A 26,160-nucleotide genomic window follows, 5' to 3' on the forward strand; every position below is an offset into this window, starting at 1 on the left:
CGAAATCATCGTGAATTACTATGAACCAACATACTTGTACATGGTAACACATGTCCAATCATAGCACAAAGTCTCACCTCAGCTTACACCACCAGGCCACGTCACAGGAGGCACTGACTGCAATACACTCACTCTTTTTCTTTTTTGCTGATCACATAAAGCACTACAATGCTGCACTTCCATACACCTGCAGGGCTTTATTACATTGATAATTACATGAAGAACTCCGTACGTTCCTGTCTACTTTCTTTTATAGGTATTTTAAACTAAGTTTGGGGCAGTTTTATTCACAGCATCAGAAAACTCAAGATTATCACTTCTAGAACAGGAAGAGAAAAGATTAAAGATCCTGATTTGGCAAGAAAAAAAATTAGGCAAAAAAATCAGTGCCTGTGAAAATGCCAAATATATCTAAGTCTTTCACTGATGTTTAATAGACTAAAAGAAGAGTAGAAAAAAATACGTGTTTTAATCATGCACATCACACCTTTGATGAGAAGGGATAAGATCCTCCCACCTTTCTAAACTCTCTGCCCTTGCTCCAGCCAACACACGCAGGCAGGGAAGGGAAGCACAGCCAAACCAGAGCAGGGATCTGACAGCTGCGACTTCAGCGCCTTGACAAACAGATCTCACCTAATTCCACTCTGCTGCCAGTGAAAGCAGCGAGACAGATCTTCAACACAGCTCCGAATGCTCACCCTGGTAATTCTGCAGAAATTACAGAAGTGGAAGGACACGAGTTTCTCACGCTACGGCCGCTGCCCCATAAGCAAACATCATTTTCTAACTCACTGATTCTTGCACTTCTCAGTTCTAACAAAGTTCATTTTCACCTGCCCTGCAAACAAACCCACACACACACAGAGGCTGCGAGTCCAACAACGGCCCCAGTGTGAGAATAATTCCCCGTCCACAGAGCTGGTCACTTCTGGAAGCGGTCCAAGTATAATGCTATTGCCACACATTGATATATTGGCCAAAGAAAGGCAAATACAACAATGCCAAGCTTAAACTCATTTGAATAAACTGTGAATTTCTATGACATATATTGTTTCTTTTATCGAACTGAAACTACTGGAGCAAGAATACCAAGAATGCCAACATAAATCTAGATCTGTTACAGCCAGTTTCTCCAATTCATTCTCAGAAACACTAATGACAAAAAGTCAAAGTTCTTCTGTTCTGGAGAGATTAGGAAAAGGAACAGTCGCAGTAACTTTTAACACATTAAAAAGAAAGGAATCGGGTTTATCAAAATGATGGAAGAAAATCACAAACCACTGTTTCATCTTCCAAAGGAAGCACATGTGTGTTTTAATAAACATTAAAGATAAAGGCAACATAGACTGCACACAGCCTACCTGGGAAAGGATCGTTGTTATTCATGGCAGAAGACTCCACACATCACACAGCCTGCTCCAGAATGTAAAACCAACCCCACAGACACATCCCCATCTCCTCCATGATCTGTGTCCCACAGGTTCTGCTCCAAGATAATGGACAGCAGACCATTCGGATCAGAAACTAATGGTGACTGACAACTTTCCTAAGACATCAGGCACTGAACAGTAAGGCTGGAAAAATAATTAACTAATGCCCCTGTTTTGCACAACAGATGTTGAATCAAACCACAATGAAATCTGAAAGAAACCATTTTTATTCTTCTTTCTTTAAAGAAAGCCTTACTTCAGCCCGTAACCAATTTGGACACAACCATATTCTATTTATAGTAACACTTTTAACATGGCCTGGTCTTATATTATTTATTCGGATCATTCCTATTACAATGAAATATTAATGCTGAGAAAGTGGTTACTCTATTAAGGAGCTGCCCTATGTTTAGATTTTAATATTGACCTACGCTATTCGAGCACAATTAATCATTCCATACGAAACGGAGTTTGTGCGACTTTGTGTTAGAACACAAGTTTGGTATCTTCCCCACTATAATGTCATGATTAAATTTATATTTTGACCTATTCCTAAAGGCAATTTAGTTATTCTAACAGAAGGGGGAAAAGGGGATACCGCCACTTTAAAAGCTTCAATCTCTTTGACATTGCTGGCAGTGTATGGGAACATTAATGCATCTGTCATGATAACAAGCTAAGAATAACATCTAGACATCAAACCGAGCAGAGAATCCATCTGAAGTGATTCATTCAGATCTGTCTCATTGATTTATTAAACACAGGGCAACATCTGCAGCCTCACAGAGCCGCTTGGCAAAATTAATGCAGGATCAATTCAAATGGAAAAAAGTGCAAAAGAGATAAATCAAAACACAATTTGCATGCAGCTCCACAATCAGGCTTATTGGGTGCAAATGCTCAATTTCCCTCCCAAAGCAAATGAGTTTAAATGTTGTTTTATCTTGGTAGAATTGTGTGATTTGAAGTGACAGTGAAGAGTTCTGCAGGTTGAAATGGTGAAAAGAAAAAGAGGGGAAGAAATGCATATTCAAAAGGTCTTTGCAAGCAACAAGAATATCATTAATACCTAATTGTTGAGCTTTTTTGTCTTTGCTACAAAAACACGGCATTTTTCAGTTGTGGAAGTCTCAGTAGAAAATTACATATGTATTATGCATCTACACATGCACGAAACATACAAATACTCCATTTTGGAGAAAAAGCATGTTACACTTCAAATGGGAAGCTCTAGCGCTATGAAAAGAGAGGGGAATTTTAATCAAGGCTTCTCCAGAGTAGATGGGCTTCTGTTGAAAACATTAAAGTATTCTGGTACTTCCAAACAAGCACAGACTCGCAGCGTGTCCAAAAAGAACCAGGGATTTTTTCCAGAAGCAGAAGCAGCTCGTTCAGAAAGTGGAAAAATTCACTTCTGCATCTGGAACAAAACCCACGATGCTGGTGGTAAGTCTTGAGAGAAAGGTTTAAGTAAATGTCTCCTACAATGAAGAAAAGAGAGCAGCAATGAATCGTTCCTGATTTCAGTAGGTCACCACTTTGAAAATTCACAAGTTTGGTGGAGTCTGAATGCACACTAAATATTTACTTAAGCAAAGAAGTTTATGTCATCAGATGTCTGCATTTAAAATCAATAGGCACAGAAGCTCTGAGCAGAGCTACATGACTGGATCGCATTAATTATAATCCTGACATCGTTCTCCTAATGAAAGACAGAGCACTGCTGACTCTAGGGGAGCTTTTAATAGACAACACAACTAGACCCTCGTTTTCTCATAAAATACCTGTACTTACTGCTTAAATTCATTTCTGAGGGCTTTTATTGTTTGCAAATAGCCGAAGAAACACAAACTATTGCTCAACTGGCCACTGAATCATAAAAAAAATCTTGTACTAAAATAAGGCTTTCTGGGAAGCATCCTATCTCACACACTGCGTTACTTACTACACAATGAACGCAGCAGACCAGCAGTGTCCTTTTTCAGTAGGAAACAGTCATTCAATAAGAAAACCCTGAAGAAAACGTTTTGACGACACTCACGTTGTATTGATGCTTACAGACTGATGCATTGACCATCACAGTAGTGTGCTCTATAAAGCTGTACATGTTTTCACAAAACTACAGGATAGTTTTCTATTTTAAATAAACCTTTTTTTTTGCTGCTAAAATTTAATGCTCTGCTCCTTCATTTCAGTAATCTTTGAAGATATAAAGGATGTTACTGAATTTCCTAACGACGCTGCACTCAGCACATGAAGATGCTACTTGCAGGGAAACGAATGGTTTCATTTTACAAACCTTGCTCCCCAATTCGGTTACACGACGCTCCTTAATGGCAATCAAACATGAGCACAATTTGTTTACACAGATGAAATTAACACAAACACTTTAAGAACATATAAAGGTGAAAGATGTTGGTGTTCCGAGTACGTAACGCTCCTCCCGCACACCCAACACATGAAAACTTCTGGCTTAAACATACATCACCCTGCAGGTCTTCAGAGCTCTGCAAACAAGCCTAAAAAAAGTAATAGAATAGATGAAGCAGAATTCCTCTTCTTTCAAACACGTACTAATTGTTTGCATTTTAACTAGAAGTTAATTAAAGTGCATAGTATTGTAAGAAACGTTGATTTCTAGTAGCCAGCTTACATAGAAGACAATGGTAACCAATGTTTCTCATTGCTTTTTCAGATAGTTTTAAAGTTCCTATCTGAAGTGCTCAAACTACATATAAATTTCTATGAACTAAAAGAAGAGACATTATAAAAGCAATGAGCAGTTCTCTCATCTGGAAGCAACTCCTGAGTGAAGAACACCACTTATCTAAGGGTTTCTTCCCTACAGGATGCCATTGGTGCTCTATTAAAGCTCCCAGATGCAGGATCCAAGCGCTGCACACACAGCTGCCCACAGCCCAACCCACGTGTCCGTTTGGTACAAGGCACTGCAGCGCTGCCCCGCTCCGATCCCATGCATTCAGCTATTTGCATCCAGCTTTCTCTACCGAGAAATCTGTGCTGTTGAGGAAAAAACCTCTAAATAAAGCGACGATGAACGTCGTTAAGTTGCGATACTTGAGAAAAGTTTCCTACGCGCTGATAACGTTTATCGTGCACCGCATCTGAGACCGTGAGCGCAGCAGCACCTTGCTGTCCATGCGTCAAAGCAGCGGTGTTCTTAAGCGATATATAAGCAAAGGCTGAATGATGTTCTAAGGAGTAAGGAGTGTTTTAGGCAACCAAGAGGGATCAGCCGCTGCTGAAGAGGTAGAAACGAGCCCGAAGCGGCCCCGGGCTCGCACGAGGCTGCATCCCACACTCCACCCCCCTCCACACACACACACACACACACACACACACACACACAGGTCGCGGCCAAAGGAAAGGTAAAAGCCACGAACTAACGCTTTTCAAGCATCCCGCACTTGAGCAGCTCTTCACCCCCAGTGACGGGCCGTAAGGGATCAGACACCGGAACGCACGTAAGGGATCGACTAACGAGACCCCGCGTTGTTCTGATGCAAACTTTGTCAGGGTCACTGCGATGGAAGGGCGTGTTTATCCTACTGCCAACTCCCACCACAGCCCAGCGCCCGAGGAGCAGCTCCCGGAGCTCCGGCCCGAGCAGCCGCCGGGGCCACAGAGCGGCCAGCGGAGCCGCAGGGACACAGCGGCGGCTCGAGTGCGCCGGCACGGTCCAGCGCCGAGGAACGGACTGCGAGCGTCTCCCAGGCGTGACCCTGGGTGTGACAGAACTTGGAACAACAGACATCCCAGCGCCAAGCTCCGTCCTGGTTCGGCTCAATGAGGGAAAAAAAACAAAAATAAGAGGGTCAGGCCGCGACCAGCCCAACTTCACCCGACAGCCGCCGTCCTCACACACGGCGACGCGCGTGGGAACGACCGCAGAAGCGAGTTTGGTACAGGGATGTACCCGGCAGAGCCACGGAGCTCCGGGCACCGGCACCACACGGAGCCCGGCCGCAGGGAACGGGGCACCCGCTGCTCTGCCCGCGGTGATCGCGGGGACACTCGGAGCAACACTTTGGCTCCGGGCCGCTCCTCCCCTCAACTAGAGCCACGAGGTGAAACTTTCAGCGCCGCCAAGAATAACGGAGGAAACTCGGAACTGAAAAGAAGAGACGGCGCGTTAAGAGCCGCCCGCCTGCGGGACACACACGCTGCTTCCAGCGGCCGCAATGCCCCCACCGCCGCCGCCGTTCCCCCCCCGGCCCCGCGCGGAGCCGTCAGCCCGTCGGGCGGAGCAGAGCCGCGCGGCGCTCACCTGGCGTTGGTGCAGTCGTTGTACAAAGTTTCGAAGTCCTTCCTGGTGATGAGTTTGCAGCGGTTGACGCCGGGCTGGATGGCCCCCAAGCCGCGCAGGATGCGGACCTGCTCCACCGTGCAGACCACGGGCGATATATCCAGCCGCTTCAGCTTGGTGTACACCGTGTGCAGCCCTCCCACCAGGTGCTTGAGGAAGAGGTCGAAGACCTGCGGCAGGCAGATCAGCTCCTGCCCCTCCACGAGGAACGAGGCCACCTTCACCCCGTGCAGATCGACCATCTTACACTCGTTGCCGCCGCCGCCTCGCGCTCCGCTCCCGCCGCCGCCCGCGTTGAGGAAAGTGTTGACGAGGCTGTTGGTGAGACGCGGGGACTCGGCGGGGCTGGAGTACAGCGGGTCCGCCCGGAACAAGCCGCCCGAGCCCCCCGCGCCGCCGCCGCTGGAAGTGGCGGCGATGACGGGCGGCGCGGACACAGCCATGTCCAGCCGGCTCCCGCAGCCCCGCACTCGGGTCGCGCTGTTTGCGCTACTACTAAAAACAGCGCCGCCACACACCGCCCTCCCACACGCAGCGCCCGCCGCCAGCCGCGCTCCCACAGCCCGCCCCAGCGCCAACGGGGGGAAGAGTGACGGCGCCCTACAGCCAATCAAACACGCCCGCATTCGGGACGAGCGCGCCCATTGGCTGCCGGGACAGGGGGGCGGGGCGAGGCGGGGCCGGCCGCAGCACCTGGGCCGCGGGGTGTGAGGCGCGGGGCGGCGCTGCCGGCGGGAGGCGGGGCGGGGGGTGCGGAGTGAGGGGACAGAGGGGGTCGCTGCCCCGCGTAGATCGGAAAGTGTCGTGAAGTAACTCAGGGAACTGCCGAGAACACGGTGCAGCGTTTCAGGTGCTGTAGTACCGGGCCCCTCCTCGCGATTTGGGCAGCCTGGAGCCGAGCGGGTGTGTGGTGCGATGGACAAACACCCACAGGGCTTCGGGTGTCACTGAGTGTGTGTGCACCAACGAGGGGCAGAACAGTGAGTGTTGGGTCTGACACACCCAGACACAGCCCACACAGCTGACTGAGCTGTTAGTTCCCTTTGCTTTTTCAGCTCTGGCTTTATTGGACTTCTTTTCCCAGCCCCGTCCCTTTCCTCCTCCCTATGAACACGCAGCATGGCACAGGGGCTATATCTATCTATATCTATCTACTGAGCAAGAAGTTTCATGCAGTTGAGCCCCAACTCTGGCTTTATTGGACTTCTTTTCCCAGCCCCATCCCTTTCTTCGTTCCTATGAGCACACAGCATGGCACAGGGGCTATATCTATCTATATGTATCTACTGAGCAAGAAGTTTGAGCCCTGATCTCATCTTGAGATCTCTGTGTGCTAGAATCGATACAAATACTAAATAGCCGACTTCAAACATAAGTTTTTGGTTGTTAATTCACAGGACATAATTGCTATGAGGAGATTGAATAAATCAGATTGAAGAATTTCTCATTGGCTTTGCCCTTTTAAAGACTTTTTTTACTTGGAGATTAATGTGACGATCAAATTCCACTGTGAGAATTCGTTTTCCTTTTTGTCTTTAATGTCTTCCATACGCTAAACATATTTCTAAATCAGACTGAATTTTTGCAAGGCCAGAGGAAGCCTCGCGCATCAGCACCCCACGAGTTGGACCGGTGTGAAGCAATATAAAATCATAAAGGCTGTAGTAAAAGCAGTACCCTTGAGAGGTGACTGTCCATGGAGAGCAGAGCTGCTCTTAAACTAAGGAAATGCTCAAGGTTTGAGAATTAATACCAGGCAGCTGCCCAGTTCAGCCATGCAGATAGAAATCAACAATATCAATGAATATTTGCCTGTAATTTTATTACTGATGAGGCAAAGCTACCAAAGCCTTACAATCACGCAGTTATATCTTGTCATTTATAAAGTATCCAGATGGTTTGTTTGAATGGAGTCCAGCAGTATGCAATTTGAATGTAAGTCTCCCTATAGCTTAAACAAGCATTTTAGAACACTTATCTGAAATCTGAGTTTCAATATTGTTAATTTTAGACTGGCATGCAAAAGAGATTTTTTTTTAACACTGTCAGTCATTGAGATATTACTGCATTGTATATTAGTGGCATGTAAAAACTGGCCATATACCTATGGCAGAATATCAAACAAAGATTCAATTTGCTTGTTTTTACTTTAATGATCACTATGTGTGCCTGGTTGGTGTGAATGTGAAAGAGAGCTTTTCTGGTGCTACAGGATAGAGGGAAGCCTTGTTCATTTCAGTTAGGGCCAGTCAACAGCTTTCAACCTGCTTACAGACAGTGGGCATGAATGTGCCTGCTGGCTCACAGGGATCCTATAGGGAAATGAAGGGTGACACAACTGGATGGGAGGGGACAATGATAAAAAAATTAAGGCAGCTTGAAATGGAGACTAATAAGGAATTAGTAAATAATAATTCTGTTTCTAGAAAACTGGAAAGATCTGTCGTGAAGTTTGTGTTGTGGCTCAGTTTACTGTAGTTAAACATGAGGCAGGTTAATTAAAAAAAGAAATGAATTCCAAAGATTTTGTTAGGTGAAGATGCATGGTGAATTTCTTACTATCTTCTGTCTCCTTACTATCTCACTATCTTCTTCCTACCCACCTTTTTCTAAATGCTCGAGCGCTCAGTACTTGCGTTCAGTTTGCTCTGACATTTCAAGCAAGTTTTGTTGTTGAAGTGTGGATTAAAACTTCTAAACATCACGGGATTTAAGTAAAACGGATGAATCTAAATGTCTAAGTATCAATAGAGGAATGATCCCTTCTCTTCTTTAATCAAATGTATTGTATTAATGTGTGCATAATGCAAAATCAATAAATAATGAATTACCACTGATTGTAATTGAATGTTTTCATAATTTTATTGTCAGCCATGATAAATAATCAGTACATTTATACTGCATTAAATTAATTAGTGTGTCATTTCTATTACATACATCAGCAGTGAAGTAATGCAGTGACATCTGTTTCTAATGTTTAAAAGATGTGATATTCCTTATTAAGTAAAAGGAAGAGTTATTAGAGGTATTTCCTGTGATTGGAGGTTTTACTGGTAGATTGAAATAAAGGAACATGCACTTCTGGCAAATGCTGCAGTTCAACCTTCTAATGGTGGAGAGTAACAATGAGTGGGGTGAATTTGCTTTATTCAGGCTATTAAAAAACCCTGCCCATCGTGTTATAGGAAGTAAGAGTGGGTCTTCTCTTCCTAATACAGGCAGGGAAGATTCTAACATCCACTAATTAACACCTTACAGAATAATCACACATCTGCATTCATTTCTAAATCTGCCCACTGTGTTTCAGCAGTCACATTCTTATTGGGGCTTTTGGGTCTGCATCTTTGCTTGGAAATTGTACTAATTTGGCCTGTCTTGGCAGTTTACTACTCATGCTGATGTACATTGCCTGCAATGGAAAGAGAAATCGGGGTGGAAACAAGAGAACTGAAAAATGAAAGACTAGAATAAGTGAAACAGAGTAAATGGAAAGGTACATGTGGAAGATGAATATGAATCACACTGCGTCAGGGTGTGATTCAGAACAACTATAATCAGTTGGTTAATCATCTGGAAGCAGGGTGATGTGAAGCAAAGTACACTCAGAAACAACTATGGACTACAACGTTAGTCTGGGATTCTTAATTAACTCTGTCTTTTCCAAAACACTTGGCGGAAATTCTCAGTGTTTCTGTACCATTGTATCATCTTTGAAAAGAACAAATAGAAAGCCCAATGTTAGGGCTTGTCTTGCCCTTTGTTCTTCATCCATAAGACCACTTCTAATTTTTCATACTATTAATGTACATAATAATATTTAAGGGTAATTAAAACAATTCAAAATTATTTACAGTGCAAGTCTCACAAACAGTGTTCAACTGGAGACTCAGGAGCACCTAATCAGAAATCACTGACTACCTTTTGATATTACCTAGTAGGACCTTTGCACATTTGGGAATGCAGTCTAGAGCAACCAAGTTCATGCAGCAATTTGCCCAAGGGTTGCTGTGTATACATAAGCTCTAGTCTTGCTATGGAGTGCCTTTCTGGGCATGACTGACATCAGGCTAGCTCACAGTGTTTGTATGTTTAATACTCAGAATGCTCCAACACAATGTTCCAGCAGTGTGTGAGCCTGACTGTAGGCTTGCTCAGCAGTAGTTGAGTAGTTGATTGTCTGCTCTTCATACAACCCGCAATAGACAAGAGGTTTTGAGGCAACTGCTCCAGGTCACAGAGTCTGCGCTGAACTCAGCAGTTCAAGCTGTACTTGACACGTGAAGGATTTACTGTAGGAACTTGAGAAAACTAAAGGAGATACTTGATCAAGCAAGGTCGTATCTACTCTTCCTATTCATTACAATGTTACCTGACTTTTACAACTAAAGAGATGTGCCCTTTTTGTTTAGATAGTTACTTCTTGTCTAAGGGATGTGTAAATGCTGCTTTCCAGGAAAGCAAGCAGTATGTTTGTTGTGGAAAAATGGGAGCAGTGCTTTAAAATCATTCAACTGAAATGAATAAAAGATATAGTTGTTGTCAATGACTTGCTACTTCAGTCTGGGTTTTGATTCTGATTGAGGATATAAGACAGTAAAATGGCAAAGGAGGGGCCTTTAATATAATAAAACTGTATTACATGAGGTACAATCATAATTAAAGTTCAATATTGTTTGTATTTTCTCCAGAAAGAAAAATTAATGCCATTAGACATATACTGCAGTTAAAACACACTTTATAACAAACTATGTACACAATCATACGTACTTGAGCATTTTCAGTAAGTCATTACACCTGAATGCTCGTTAATGTCCCCAGAAGAATAAGATTAACCTCATCTCTCACTCTTTATGCTCACAGGTCAGCTACAGAAAGAAGTGTTTCTGCAGTCTTTTAAAGCATCTCAACCCTAATCTGAAGGCACCACCATCTAGTGGGATAAGAAGGTATTTGATTTTTCTTTACATTTTTTGCATTATTAAACACAGACATTGGCTTCAGCTTAAGCAACAATACGGAGGTTTTTGTTGTTTATTTAAACATATAAGGCTCATGTGGACCTTTCATTAATTCTCCTGTCTTCTGCCTAACAGCAAAGTATTTTCCAATAAAAACCTTAAGAAATGTTTCCATGAAAATGGGTTTGCATAAACATGATTTTATCAATGAGAAAATAAGTTATGGTTAGCCAGACTCAATCAGAAGTGTAATTGATTTATTGAATAAATATTTTTAGTGTTTTATTGAATCTACTTTGTGGAAATCCAATTGGAAGAATTATTAATAATGTGAAGGTAATTATCTCAAGCTCATCTTAGTAAAGATACGTAGTTGCAGTTTTCTATGCAGCCATTAAATACACAGCAGTGGCTCTAAGTGTACTCTGACCATTAAGTCCCATCAAGAACAAATTTCAAAAGTGAAATGCGAAGCATCCATTTTATCTTTGCTCTAAGAGTGACCATTTATGGTACTTTGCCTGTGCTGATATACGGACTGCTACCTGACTTCATTTGGTTTTCTTTTTATGCGCTTAACAACTAGAAAGGATAATGACAGGGATTTTTTGTGGGGGAGGGCAGAACATAGAGATGAGCAGTGTATGTTCATTTGTTTATTTTTTCCCAGAGAGTGCGTGCATCTGCAGCTGTTATCCTAAGATGCCTCCTTGTGTTCAGGTCTCATTGATCTTGTTACAGCATTTCACACATACAGAGATAATTGATTTACATCACTTGAGACTACATATCTTTTACTAGCACAAGAAGAAACATTAATAAGTTATTGTGTTTAAAAATTCTGTAGATATTTCAATATTTTTGTCTAAAATGTTAATGAAGTCACAAAGGTTTAAATCACTTCACAACATAGATGTTATGTGGGTATGCAAAATTTGGGCCTGCTTCTGTTTCAAGGAATTTAAATGTATTTTTTCCACTGATACTTCTTGGCTTTCTTCTCCATAATTAATAGAACTCTTGTTAATAGAAATTGGCATCTGTGTGTGTTCTGCTTTGTACCAAATTTTAGTTTGTTATCTTTAAAAGCACTACATTTCTTCTGGTAGCATCAATCTGTGTTGCCAGTTCTTACTAAATCAAATTGAAGTTTAGAGTAGAATTCAGTGGAACTTGTCTGGACTAATTGTGTTGGTAAATGCCAGTTTTACCCTTTGGTCACTAAAACACAAGCATGAGAAGGTTAGAAACATTTCATTTAGAATGCAAATTAACAGCATTATAAATACTTCCATTTAGATTCCTGAATACCATCTGTGGTTGATAAAGTCCAGAATGTTGTAGCTTCTGGTTCTTCTTTAGCAAAAAATGTTCAATGCTTTTTTAGAAGGCAATCTAAGACGTAAAAAGCAAACATCTAAATTAAGGCCAATAATCTGTAGGCCTTGCAACCCCTGAGTTGCAAGTAAGTATAACTATTTAAAATCCTGTATCTGGTTAAACAGTCCAGACTCAGGTAGAACGTTATTGTTCAGAATGTTCTAAGAGAAATTTTATGTGCCGTTGCTCAGTATCTGTGTACCAGTTCTTCTGTAAACATGCGTGAACGTATGCAGTACTTCTTCATTTGACTTCTTTTGAAATTCTTTCCACCTTTTAAAAAGATTACAATAGCTTCCATGAAAAGTTCAGAACGAAAAAAGCAAATGAAAAACCATAAGCACTAAAGCACAAAACAGAAAAGAATTGCTCTGACATGTGAAATGTGTTAAAATTCTTCTTTGAATCAGTCATTTAGACATACAAAGATAATGATGATGATTATGATGACAATAATTATAATCAACTGAAATTTAAATTCATCCATTTTCTTCTATGCAAATACCAATTATATTTCTTTTCTTTAAAATGAATGTGACCGTTTTAAGTAGTTATTCTTGCAAATCTTCCTAATAATCTGCCTCAACATTTACAACTGCATAGCGTTCTTCTGAAGTGGGGGAAAAATTCTAGCTCTTCCAGCTTAACTGGCGGGTCAATAAGAGGGTCTATATAAGCTTTATAGAATTAATATTCATACAGCACCTTCAGAATCTGAAGAAATATGATCTGTTCTTTCCTTTTATTTACTTAGTCTAACAGAGGAGGCAATGTAACTCAGAAGGTGCTAAGTAGGTACAAAAGCAGGAAGTGAACATCATGTTCTGCTTTAGAGTTTCTGAGTCATTGCAGGTGCGCAGCAGAATTAAAGAAGTATAATGGCTGAAAGTCTTCCTTCCCTTAGAGAGCCTGCGATGGAAAATTGCTCTGAGAGGTGCGGTTGTATTTCTAGAAAGAGTCAGAAGTTGGGCAACAATTGGAAATTCTGCTGTTGTGGAAATCACCTTATCAAAGGGCTTTTATGTTAATGAAGTATGATGTAACTTTCTAGGACTGACAACCACCAAGCTTGGATCCTGTCTCCAAAAAGATGATGCTAAGACTAACAGGATAAAAATGGCTTCTAATGAGTGCAACTTTATGTGATTTGTTACCTTCCACCCTGTTTTTTTACTTAAAATACAACCAGGTTTGACCACCTATTGTTCTAGTTTTTCACATCTTCACTCTGTTTGTAGGAATGCCTGAACTAGATAACATGCTTGTCATGGCCATGGTGTTGAAATGTGGGTTTCAAATCTATTGGATGGCTCAGTTGCATTATCTTCAGAAGAGAGACTAAAACACAAACATCTTATAAAAATCTCTAAATACTTTAATATTGCTGACCTACAAAACATTTACAATATAAACATTCTTTTCCTAAACACGTGCAGTTTAATTAAAGTATCAGAAGTGCAGTGTGGATGTCTTATTTTCTGCACAAAAAAGCTAGTGGTAATGTGGAGTGTGTACTGTGTCTGGATTAATAGATGAAAGATAGATGTTAAATCATAAGTGTCCTTTCTGAATTCTCAAAAGCATTGCTACACAGAGTCTGGCACCAGCTAACAATCTATGAAAGAAAAACAAGTACTTTTCTCCTTTCTGTGAGACAAGCTGCATATAATTCAATTTAAGATTTCATTAAAATCTCATTGAACCACAATAGATACTCCTTCATTCTAAAATCCTAACCAGGATCTTTTAAATTAAAAAACAAAACAAAAATTCTCTTTTGATTGTGATGTTGAGAGAGGAATGCTTAATAAGGAAGTATTTCCTGCATGTGGCTTAAGAAAATGTACTTAACTGAAAATAAGAAGTGATCACACATATTCCCATTTCTTACAAGCAGGACTGACAGCTGGAGAAGCTCACGGCTTTCTTTCTAGTCACAGTCCGTTAAATAGTAAAAAGAAAATCTCCCCAAATCACTTTCCTACAATTGACAGCTATTTTCTCATGTTCTTTCAGAGGAAAATAGAGTAAGAGGGTCTGGCAGCTCCTCTTGGCCCTCTGTACCCACAGATACGTTCATAAGTAGTTTTCACCACTGCAGCTGTAAAGCCTGAACTAAACCTATGCTCTTGCTGTGGAGCAATAGGTCCTGAACCAGCAGACCCAACACATCTCAACTAAGGCAAATTCAACCTGAGACACAGACTTATAAAGACTTATTAAAGGGAACATTACGTTTGCTTTTTTACATTTATTCATCTGTTTCCATCATTTCCTAGTTGATACAGCTCAGTTCAGGTTTTTAACTGACTGATATAACTGATAGCTCCCTGTTACTCATTCCTAACTTGTAGGTGTCTCCTGGATATAGTTTCATGTTTGAGTCCTTAGCAATAAGTATGTCTTCACAGGAATCCAAGCCTGCAAGAACTCATTTCATCTGAGACCTTTATAGTCTTTTGTTTATGGTTTCTCCGGTGAAGTCTAGGTAAAAATACTGCATATGAGACACATCAATTCACTTAGCTTTATGGACTACTTTAAGCCCTTTAATTATATGGTAATATTTATGGCGAGTTTCCGAAGGGAGCTTTTTCAGTTTCAGAACTTAAAGTCTTGGTCTATCTTCTTTTTTTCTTTTTAGCCATGTGTCATTTATGATTTTTGAGAGTGGAGAAAACTACTGTTTATTTAAAAAAAAAATAGTCAAAGATGTTTTACTTTTTCATTCTCCTCAAATGAGGCATGAGAGCCTGGCACTCTGTGGGTTGTTGGTCCTTTTTGGTGGTGGCTTTGTTTTTGTTGTTTGCATGATATGCCATATTCTCAATCTCCCAGGCCAACTACTGTTTTCTTTGGTATTTGTGCATGTTTTCAAGGATGCATATACAGTGAGATAATTAGTCCTATCTGTACATATTATGATTGTTTTAATCAGTTAGCAGACATCATTGAAGCAAGAGGCTGAATTTTGCATGGTCAAACTTGTGTCAGTGAAGGAAAGAATACTATGCCCTAATTGGCCACAAGTCTAAAGAAGTTAATAGAAGAAATGTAACAAATAAATAAAAGGGATATTTCCAGACAAAAGAGATTCGTTTTTCATATAAATACAATCTCCAGATGTGCTGGAAAAGATACATTTTTCCTAAACTCTGAGAACATGCGTCTGAAAATCTCTTACTATGCAATAAAAACTGCTTCAAGTAATACTGCAAACAAAATAAGGCCGTAACTGACTACGACTAGACACGCACATTTGCTAATTTTGATTTATTACACCACTTTATATAATCTCTTTCTAGGGCTATATATCCAATCAGTTTCCTTTTGTCTGTTGCTTACTGGCAATTTGTGACGTACCATAACTGACCAAGACTTCAGAAGCTGAAATATACAGACAATGGAACTGCTAGTGCAGAAAGAACCAGACTCTGCTTTTTGTAACACTGTGTTTTATAATTGCATAATTTCAGTCATTCTCAATTTATACTGATGTTATCGATTCCAAATTTTGTTCTGACTCGTTTTCAGTAGGTGAGAAGAAACAGAGGGCATTGGCTCTTAAGGGAATGTTTTAAAAGCACTGTTACCTTTTAGAACATATAAAGAAGCTGTAAAAACATACTTGTTATGTATACAAAATGAATATATTCTACTAGAGTTTATAATTTATTTCCTTACTAACATAGATAAGGTTCAACTGTGTATGCTTGAACACATTCTAACTTGTTTGCTTCTTCTTATAATTTATCCGCATTATGACAGAATCATAGAATTGTTAATTGTCCTTGTAGAAGAATGGCTTACCTTCCACCACTTGCTGGGGATTCTATTCAAGTCTATCCACTGACAGGCAGGCTCTGTTAGTTTAATCCTCTTCTGGAGGTTTATCACAAACTTTCTTGCTGTGCTGATTTTCTCCAGCTTTCCTTCAAGACTCTTCCTACCTCTCTCCCGTATTCTTTTTCAAGCTGACCACAAGCGAAAGTTGTCTCATACTGAAGGAACTAAAATTTCCTAGCTTTGATTTCAGTAGTGTTTTTTCTGTGATTTCAAGCACGTATAAGCTGGAGTGCCTGCGCTATTTCTGCAGTTCAAAAAAATCTTCCAACCAACCTGTCTGATTCTCAGTCGATTAGGGGATTGTTCCTATGAAGATACAACATTCTTCCAGTTTTGCTGGAGTTATTTCAAGTTGATGATGTCTCGGTCTTACAACCTACACATTTGATGAAGAATACACAGAGTTTGGCAAATGAGAAATCTTTTTAAAGTGAGGGAAACAGAACTGCAACTCGTGCCTACATAAATCATTATGATTTATGTGGCTGTGGTTAGGCAGTTTCCTTGCATCTTTTGTGGTTCAACTGCCATGATGCTTAATCCTCATTAAAAATCCATAGTATTTCCAGAACACATTTTTGGCTTTTACATCAGTGTCTTTTCTATTGCTAGGCAGGAACTGACTGCTGTGCATTCCTGTACACGCAGTGCAAGTGTTCCACGCTTGACAATTATTTTGACATCAGCACAGGAGAACATTTTCCCAGGTAACTGAATTTGCCATTTTTGTGACCAGTTTTGAATCTGAGAGTTTTAATATCTCGAGGAACTATTTAATTTTTCATTTTTCAGAATGATGACATGATGATGATCAGTTGCATCTTCTTTGATTCATTTGAATAGGAAGAACTTGTAATCCATACACAGAATAGTCTGAAATAAAACAGTTTAAAAGTCATGTGGAAACTTCTGCTAGAAATACCACACCAGGGCAGTCTCAAGGGCCTTTCATATGTTGTAAATAAGATTCCACCACAACGGTGAGGTAAACTTCTGAAGAGGAAGAAATTACCTGAAACATTGTTATAAACTCCTGGTGATTTTTACTTTAAAATGTACCAAAAAATTGCAGTCTTTTGCTTAAGTATACTGACATTATTTCATGTTCAAAAATAGTTTACACTGTTCTGTCTGTATTTCAGAAGTATTAGCATTACATGTTTTTATCTGGAAAGGATGTTTTACAAATATACCTAAATGATCCAACAAACAAGCAAACAAAACAAGCCCTGCCCAGTGTACTAAAAGAGAAGATAAAGCAATAATTCACATGCTCTACCAAATGATTTTTGGTAGAGAGTTGCAGAGAACTGACAGAAGTGATCTAACTAAATAATAAACTGAACTGACACTGCATATTGCTTGTAAGGCACTAATATTACAGTCAGGATACAGTCAGGTTACAGCCTGATTCTACTACCTATAGTTCACTATGTCGCCAATTCCTAAAGGAAGTTTCCTCCACGTGTCTCTAAGAAACAAGTGATGAAAACTGCACCATTATCAGTCATCCTTAGTTCATCAGCCATTCCAAGCTCAAAAGATTAACTTGTAGCAGAAACAAAACCAACAAAAAATCCTGAACTTCTGAGCTATTGCAAAGAATATCTCCTTCATCCTGCACATACCTAAAATCAAACTCTCTTTCTCTGTCTCTTGGAGTACTATCTTAGTAATGAAAGTGGCAGTTTCATCATTAGTTTCAGTGCCCCTTAGTTTCAGAGTGTACGTTTCACGTTTTGTGATTTTGTTGTTGTTGTTGTTCTTAAGTGTTTTTTTCACTGGTTTACCAAGATTACTTTATTAAATGACTACTCATACGTATGGGAATTAGGTATCTATGTGTGATTGAGAATTTGCAGTTGAGGGTCTAATTACACTTCTGTTTAATAAATGACAATATTCATATGACATAATGGAACTGCAGTCAGGCCCAGTGTGCCAACCAGTGTCGTATCTGTGCAACAGGCACAACCTTACCAGACTGTTACAATAACAACAAAATACATCAGAGACGTTATAATAACTGGATTAATGCACATAAATACTGTTTATTAAATTAAGATCATTAAACAAGCATCTACGATTGGAATTTCATCAGCTGTCAGACTTAAGGAGCAGAATCTGTATATAGAAGTAATGAGATTTTTACTGTTTTTTCTCAGTGTTTATTATAGACAAGACCTACAATAGAGGAATTAAATAGAATAAAATAAAGGAAACAAAAGTTTTGATGTGCTTAAAAACATTCAAAATACATTGCCATTTGCTAGATGGGTATATATATGTATATAAGTTCAGTCAAAGATGAACAATAATTTGTATCGTTTGAAGAAAATGAACTACCATGTTGATTGCAAATTGCTATTACTGCTCTTGAATTATAAATTGCACTTCCTAAGGAAGTCTAGAGTGACAAGAGTTCTCCTATCTGCCCTTCCATAGATTTGGAACAGTCATTTATCAAGTATAGGGAACCTGACATCTGTAATGTGGATCAGAATAATGCAAGAACAGCCTCTCGTGGAATGTAAAGAATAAAACACAAATAGTGTGTTTTATGGGCATAATTGGGAGCCAATCGGAAACTGCTAAGAGACAGAAAGATTGATTCAGATATCAGTAACAAAGAATAAATGTGTATCAGAGTTTAAAAGAATTTTATAAACAAATTTACTTTTCCAAGCATGCCTGAATGTAGAGTGTCTGTTTCCGTAGTTAATGAACAATCTAGTTTGTGCATGCTTGAGTGACTGACAGTTGCATAACAGCAAACTCTATATGACAACCATGCATAACTTCAGCAACACACAAACATTTTCTTGCTGCCTGAACTAATGAGCCATTTAGTTGGATAAATCAGGTTATTCAATAGATGTTTCAAGCAGCTAATAGGCCCGATCCTGCTGCTGATCCTTATTCAAACTGGTACTCAAGGAGAATTAAATTCTGTATCCACCGAGTGAATAATAAACTGAAGAATGAGATTTCACGCGTGAAGTCATTGCAGGATAAAGATACTACGTAATTTAGAAAGAAAAAATTCATCATAGTGCAAAGTATTTGCTGTTTGTTATTTTAGAGAAGGAGACATTTGATCCGAAAATACATCTTGAATCAACTACAAACTTGGCACTTCTAATACTGACCTCACTTGATTTTTTATTATACTTTTTTTTCCTATGGCCTTGGGCGTCAGTGTTTCTATCTGGAAAGCAGAAACTCAGAGGTTATGAGGTTACGAGGTCCTTTCTAAGAGTACTACGTTTCAGAAAAGTATTTTAGCGAAGTTAGATGTAATCCACATAAACTTTAAAATAAGGAAGGTCATTTTCACATGAAAATGTGAAAATCTGGAAAAGAAAGCTGTGTAGCAAAAATGTTGGTTCTTCTAAGAGAGATGTTTTACTTGAAAGCAAAATCACAGAAGTTGCTAACAGAAAACATAAAAAACTGCTAAACGTGGGATCTCAGACTGATCTTTGCATGTGTCTTTCTGAACTGCTGCTACTAAAAATGCCTATGAATTGTTTTCAATAGATCAGATCACGAGTTATTTCACAAAAACAAGCAAACAAGAAGTTTATAGAATACAAATGATTAAAAACATAAATTTTGTCTGGTCAGCGTGCATTCCTGAATGCTCTCTGGCAGTTCTAATTGATGAGACCTAGTTTTATAAAATATAGGGAAATTTGCAATCAGCCCACAGGATGTGCAGTTTAATTATGTTGGTGTGCATTTCTATTTGTTTCTAATGTAGAGGATCTATTGGTAAAATGAATGCCCATTTTGTGGTCTGTTATGCAGAAAATGTTTAATCCACTGTTTGATTTACTCTGTTAAATCTTCTTTATTGAATGTGCTTATTCATCCATGCAGAATTGGGTATGCTGCTTTCTGTTACTATGACATTGCAATTAAATAGCTAAAGAGAAAAACATGGCAAGACATTTTCTCAAGGTCTGTGAAATTCTCATAAAAATTATTCATACTTAACGTACTTTATGTTCGCTGATATTAGAAATGTAAGGTACAGGAAAATATTTGTTTGTTTATTTAGTGGACCGACAGACCCAGAGTTTGCAGTTAAAGATCACAAATAATCAATTATGTCGAATAAATAGAACTAAGAAAAATTTCTGGTCCAGTGGCTAATGACTGTCATCATGAAATAGGACTGCGCTGATTGCATCTTATGAATGAAGCTAACAGGAATTCAGAGAACCAAACAACAGCATTTTGTGCTGGAATAAATACTGAAGCACTTGAGAAACAGTGAGACATTGATAGTGAAATAGCTCAGTTCTGTTGCAGTCCTACAATTGTACTAAACAATAACAGAAGACTTGCACAATCAAATTATATTTTCTTGAGTATTCTCTCTCAGTAATGAAAGAATGTGAAAGGGGAATTGCCTTATCTGAGCCAGCTATACAGTGATGTTTTGTTCCTCCTCTCCAGACATTGAGGTCAGGATGCTCCGACACTGTGAGAACTCTGGAGCTGAGTGTTTTTGTTGGAGGTTACAAGGGTTAAAAGGTGGCATGGCAACCCCGTTAGCAGAGCTGGACAACAGAAGTTCTTAATATTTCTAAGAGACGGCTGGAAGCATAATATAAGAAACATAAGATTTAATTCTACTACTTTTACGCCTGAATCTGTAACCACTTCTTTTTTCTTTTACAGATTGATTTGTGCTGTACTCAGACATGGACATTTAGATCCATGTTTTTCATTCTTGTGTTGAAATTTACTGCTGGGTCATTTTCTGCACTGAACTCTTGTAGCGTGTCTGGCAGTACCATGTGGGTGAGGTGGGCTCTGGTTTCCATTAGTCGCTTTATATCACTTCCACTGTTCTTTTCGCTGGGTGAACAAGGAGCTTGTAAGGAGGTGTTAACAGGCTGTTAGCTGCTTTACTGTTGTTATTGATTTAAGGTGTTAAGACTTGTATAGAAGTGACTACATCTACCGGCAGCCCTCGCGTGCAGCAGGGGGAAGTTGTGTAGGTCGCGGCCTTCACTTCCTGGAGCGCGGGCGACGTGACGGTGCCCCTCCCAAGATGGCGGACAACCTGCCCTCCGAGTTTGATGTGGTGGTGATAGGGACCGGTACGCGGCGGTGCGGGGCTCGGGCCGGCCTGGGGGTGCTGGGGCTGTACAGGGAGTAGAAGCGATGGCGGTGTGTGTGGGGGGGGTGATGTCGTGGGGCTGCCAGGCGGTATCTCTGTCCCTGCATGCTCCGGGGTTGCTGTTGATGCTTCAGCATCATGAGTTGTTTAAGATACAGGCGATAGCTGCCGTGTGTGGCCCGCTCTGCGAGGTGCCAGCCTGTTAGGTGCACCTCGACCCTTGTATTAAGGTCTAGAGCTCGTTTGGTGCATCACAACGCCACTGGCACTCCGAAATGCCCCTGCTGGACGAGCTGACAGCTTCCTCCGGTGTGCTGAAAGTCGGTCTGAGGAGTCAGACTCAGTGATTTGATGGGAAATGTGGTTTATGCTGATACTCTTAACTGTGTGCTGTGATGTGATATGAGAGTTGTGTTCTCTCCTGAAAAGGTTTTTTATAATCCTTGTGCTTGCTTACAGGTAACCCCAAACTTCCTCTTTCTGGGTACTTCTCATTAAAGTGTCTTATTAAATGTACAAGAAAGCATAGGACTGTGTGTACTTTAATTGACTCCAAACTTTCTCAGGCTGTCTGTGCTTTGTGCATCCTGTACAAAATAATCCATTTTCTGATCCAGTGGATGACAGTGGAGATCTCAAACGTCTCACTGCAACACACCACAATGTTGTGACTACCGCCAAAATTTATAACGATTTCTTAAACTACAGTTAGAAATTAAGATTTTCCTACTGTGTTCTTTGTTTTGTTTTTTTGGAATGGAAGCCTTAGTAATGAACTGCTGTTTTCTTATATGTTCAGGTTTGTGATTGTTTTGGGTAGAAGAGGATCACAGTAAACAAGGAATGACTGAATTACCAAACTGAAAGGGTTAAGTATTAAGAACTGTGCAACTCTTGTGATTTATGAGGATAATCAGTCTTAAATACCCTGAAAAATACTTCTGTATGCACAGGTGTATAAAATTAAAGGAAACAAGGCTTCATAAAATTATTGTTCATGATTTTTCTATCTAATTTAGCTAAGGAAAAAGGTGGAAGCAGTAATGGCACATTGTTTAGCTGCTGGGGAAGCTAATGAAGGTGGAGTTCTGTAACACATCTGACTAAAACATACATAGATAAGACTTCATCTTTTTCATTATTCATTTGGACACGAGAAAGCCTTCAGAATTTTCTTCTGGAGGTTCTATAATCTTGTTAAAAATATGATGTAATCCAGTTTACTCTGGCAGCTCTTATGTTGAGGGGCCTTGCAGGCAGAGTGAATCACAGGCTGCAGTTGTGTGCTATCCTTCCTATCCCTGTTGTTCATGTTGTATGACATGCAAGTTAAACCCACGACCATCTGTTTAACAGTGGTTGGTGGTAGCAGGTCACCAACAGGAAGGCCTGTGCTCTCTTAGGAATGCTCACCTGAAGCAAAGCAGTTCTAGCTGAGCAGTCTGTGGCAGTGAGGGTTGGTCCAGGAGTGCACACCCACCATTATCTTCCCTGCTTTGGGAATAGGTTTTAATAGTAGAGCTTTCACACTGGGAGAGAAAATGCCACGGGGTGAATTCTTTTGTGGAAATATTGCTGTAGATAGCATTGGATTTCTATGAGAAGGTACCTTTTTGAGGTGTTTGCCTTCCTACAGGGAGACCTCAGGAGCATATAAACAGGAGGGTCAATGGCTTTTTACAAGGGTGGATAGTGATAGGACAAGGGGGAATGGTTTTAAACTGAGACAAGGGAGGTTTAGGTTATATATTATTAAGATTATATACTATTGAAGATGTATGCAAATGATGACTAATGATACCAATTATCTGTTTTTTAACTGTATTAAATACTGGTACTGAACCATCAGTGTGGATGTGTATTCAAAGCAGGACTTTTATTTTCCCAGAAATGACTGCTGAAGGAATTTCTTAGGGTCTTTAACTCTGTCTTTGGATGCTATAGCCAGTACTGAGTGTACATATGGATATTTAATGGTTAGGTTCAATTCCTCCATCAGTATTTCTATGGTAAAAGCAAATTTGGGTATTCATAAGACTACTTTTCTTTAACCCAAATAAAACATGTTCTTGCACAGACAGTTTTAGATCACTCTGGATATGTAGTACAACAATACAAGTCTTTGTGGGTTCAGTAGCAAAAGTTTAATTACTGTTAGATTGCCATAGAACAAAATGATATTTTGAGATTTTCAGTGATAATACAACCTGGGAATTAAAGCTGTTATGGCTTTGTTCTTTCATTCTATCCCCATTTCTTGTTGTAGAATTGAAGTTCATTTTAAGTTTTATTTTAGCTTTTTCCCCTATCAAGACTTCCATATCCAAATTTCCTTACTATTTGATTATATTACTGTGTTCAGGTTATCCACTAACCAAGTAGGAATGGCATCATTGGATGCCAAAGCAGTAGTTACACTTGCAGTAATTCTCTGGTATTTTGGAATACTATATTTGCAGACTTTCGTTTATGTTTAATCCTGTAGCACGTCGTTTTGGATGGCTGATATTGTAAGTGCCTGCTTGAAGACACTTCAGGGTAGGCAATAATCATGTTCGTTATTGCTACCCTTTTATGGGGTCAACTTTTAAATTAGCGCAGACATTATAAATGTTTACAAGGAGGGAATGTTATGAGATCTTTAAGTATAATAAAAAAATCTGTTTGAGAGAGTGACACGGATTACAGAGTCAGTGGGAGGGATTTTATTTAGGCAATTAACAAATGGGAAAACTTATAGGCAAAACATTCAGCACTGTTGAATTTATGGCACAAATGACTGTAAACGTAAAGATTTGCAAAATGCGAACAGCCATAACTGAAATATTTGAGTGATGTTTAAGGATACAGAGCCTCCCTTACTTTGAATTTCTTCAGTTGTTTGGATTATATTCAGTCCTGACTTAAACTAGTTCCTGATACTGCAGGACTCCTGTCTTAACTTCTGGTGAAGTTATAAAGGACAGGACAGTACTCTTTAAAAGGTGGCTGTATTCACAAGTTTGCCAGTAATTCTAATTTTTTATTTTTTATTTTTTTTTCTAAATAGGAGTTATTCTTTATAAAAGCAGTCACAGTAAATTTTCTGGTTCTATGCAATTTTCTTTCCATTCTGGTTTTCAGTGGCTATAAATAACACATGAAATGACTTTCAAGGTAGAAAGCAGGAATCCGTTTTGAAATATTCTATAAAATAAAGAGTGATTTATGGTTTCATATGATTTTGGCTGAAAGCACTCGGGCTTTGCCAGGTCATCAAAGACCTGTCAGGAGAATCTATTATTTATTGTTCGATATGCTGGGAGTGGTGTAAGTACTTTATGTTTATCTTATGTAAGTATAGTGTTAGGAGAAATCACTCCCAGACACTAAAATGGTTTTAAAAATGCACAGTGAAGAACTAACCTTAATATTATAATGTGAGTGATGAAGTTAACATTGGAGATAGCTTTGTAGAAATAGATTTTTGAAAAGCAAGTAATTCCTAGTGCTATTATTACTGCAAATGTAAACTTACCTTTATTTCCTTACTGCTGACTCTTTTAACTTAACTAAAACTGAGGGGTTTTTTTTACTGGCATGCTCTCAATTCTGACTGTTCCTGTACGGAAGAGCTGGTATGGCAGCCTTATTGGAGGCTTGGTATCCCACTGACACCACAACTGGGATTATTTTCTGGATACTGTGAGGTGTTCCTTGCTGCTCTTGTAAGAAAAGAAATCATTCTGTGAAGCCTTTGCTGTCCTCTGCCTGTTAGTGTGTCTCAGGTTTTCCAGACTGTTTGCTGATCTTACTGAGGTAAGAGACTGTAATCCTCCAGTGAGCTGCTGAAAATATATAAAAAGGACGTTGAGGTGAAAAATTCCTATGGGAAAGATTTCAGCAGGGTACCCTGAAATTCTGTTCTGAATCAAGAGTAATCAAAAAGGATCAGGGATAATGAAAAATTACTACAATTACTCCTGAGGAGCAGCAGAAGGAAGTGCTGGTCTCTGCTCGCTGGAAACCAAGGGCAGATGCATGTGAACAGCATGAAGCTACACTGGGGAAAGCTCAGAGTGGGCATCAGGAAAAATATCTTTACAATGAGGGTGATCAGAGACTGGCACAGGATTCCCAGAGAGGTGATTGATACCCTTTGCCTGTGTGTGTGTAGGAGCCATTGGGGCAGCGCCCTCAGTGAGCTGCTTCAACTCTTGGTTGTTGCTGGAGCGGTCAGGTCTTCAGGTCTTTGTGGGTCTGATGTGACTGAACTGTTCTAATTATTTCTTAACAGATGTGAATATATACTGAAGTACTGAACTGAATTATGTTTGCTCATATCAGAGTACACAAATTTGATATTTATTATAAAATGAGCCTTCTACTGCAAGTAGATGCTGATGAGGAGAAATCAAGTTGCTGTTCCTTTCAAATAAGCAGAATTGCTCACTGTGCAGCAGTGTTTCCACCTCGGTATTGAAAAAGTGGTGTAAGATAAGGAACTTCTTTACTTACAGCTCCTTCCTTGACCAGTTATCATTTCTTACCGTAGTGGATGATGTCTGTAACATCACCATAGTTTGTAATGAGGAAACATTTTGTGATATTATTCTGTAACGTGGATGTGTTATAAAATTAATTGAAACTATTACTGATTTTAATTAGCTAGCTTTAACTTTAAAAAAACTCTGTCAAGACATCCCTTGAAGGTTTTCTAGTCAGGTGGGCTTTTCCATGATCAGCTGCTCATCTCTTGGAAGTTTGAATCCAAGCAGAATTTATTGCAAAATTGAAGAGCTTTCAGTTCAACAGTTACTTCCAATTTTCATTTTGCTGTGTTGAAGCTAAAAATGAGATTCATATCTTGACAGCTGTATGTTTGTAGCTAGTCCTTTCTTATTTACTTATAAAACACATCATTCATGAAAGTACAGCTGATAATGTTTTATAGAGAAGGGCTGAAACCTCTCGTAATAGGGATTATCTTGGTCAGAGGTTGCGGGAATCAAGCAGATGTAGACTTCAAGGTAAACTTGCAATAGTCACATCAGTAAGATTTATTGAGATTAATCTGCCTCCTGTATCTAAGAAGGTTATACC

The 26,160-nt window shown here is 39.8% G+C and overlaps 2 protein-coding genes and 1 long non-coding RNA gene across 5 annotated transcripts in view; 2 read left to right on the forward strand and 1 right to left on the reverse strand.

Moving 5' to 3' along the window:
• The window catches only part of DACH2 (dachshund family transcription factor 2), a 243,522-nt gene extending 237,196 nt beyond the window's left edge, over positions 1–6,326 (reverse strand). Inside the window, exon 1 of one of the 3 annotated variants that reach the window (XM_015860389.2) lies at positions 5,722–6,326. In XM_015860389.2, the coding sequence (XP_015715875.1) occupies positions 5,722–6,203 (482 nt within the window). In that variant the 5' untranslated portion in view covers positions 6,204–6,326. The remainder of the gene's footprint in view (positions 1–5,721) is intronic. The other 2 variants (XM_015860388.2, XM_015860387.2) reach the window with 2 other exon arrangements.
• A 187-nt stretch (positions 6,327–6,513) lies between these two features.
• On the forward strand, positions 6,514–13,669 carry LOC107312725. Its single transcript, XR_004306902.1, has 3 exons — positions 6,514–6,610; positions 10,621–10,706; positions 13,003–13,669. It is a non-coding gene; the product is annotated as an uncharacterized LOC107312725 (long non-coding RNA).
• A 7,268-nt stretch (positions 13,670–20,937) lies between these two features.
• Positions 20,938–26,160, forward strand: part of CHM (CHM Rab escort protein) — a 53,333-nt gene continuing 48,110 nt past the window's right edge. The window contains exon 1 of the mRNA XM_015860408.2: positions 20,938–21,058. Within this exon, the coding sequence (XP_015715894.1) occupies positions 21,010–21,058 (49 nt within the window). The 5' untranslated portion in view covers positions 20,938–21,009. The remainder of the gene's footprint in view (positions 21,059–26,160) is intronic.

The sequence above is a fragment of the Coturnix japonica genome, chromosome 4 (assembly GCF_001577835.2).
Source record: "Coturnix japonica isolate 7356 chromosome 4, Coturnix japonica 2.1, whole genome shotgun sequence".
Taxonomy (NCBI): domain Eukaryota; kingdom Metazoa; phylum Chordata; class Aves; order Galliformes; family Phasianidae; genus Coturnix; species Coturnix japonica.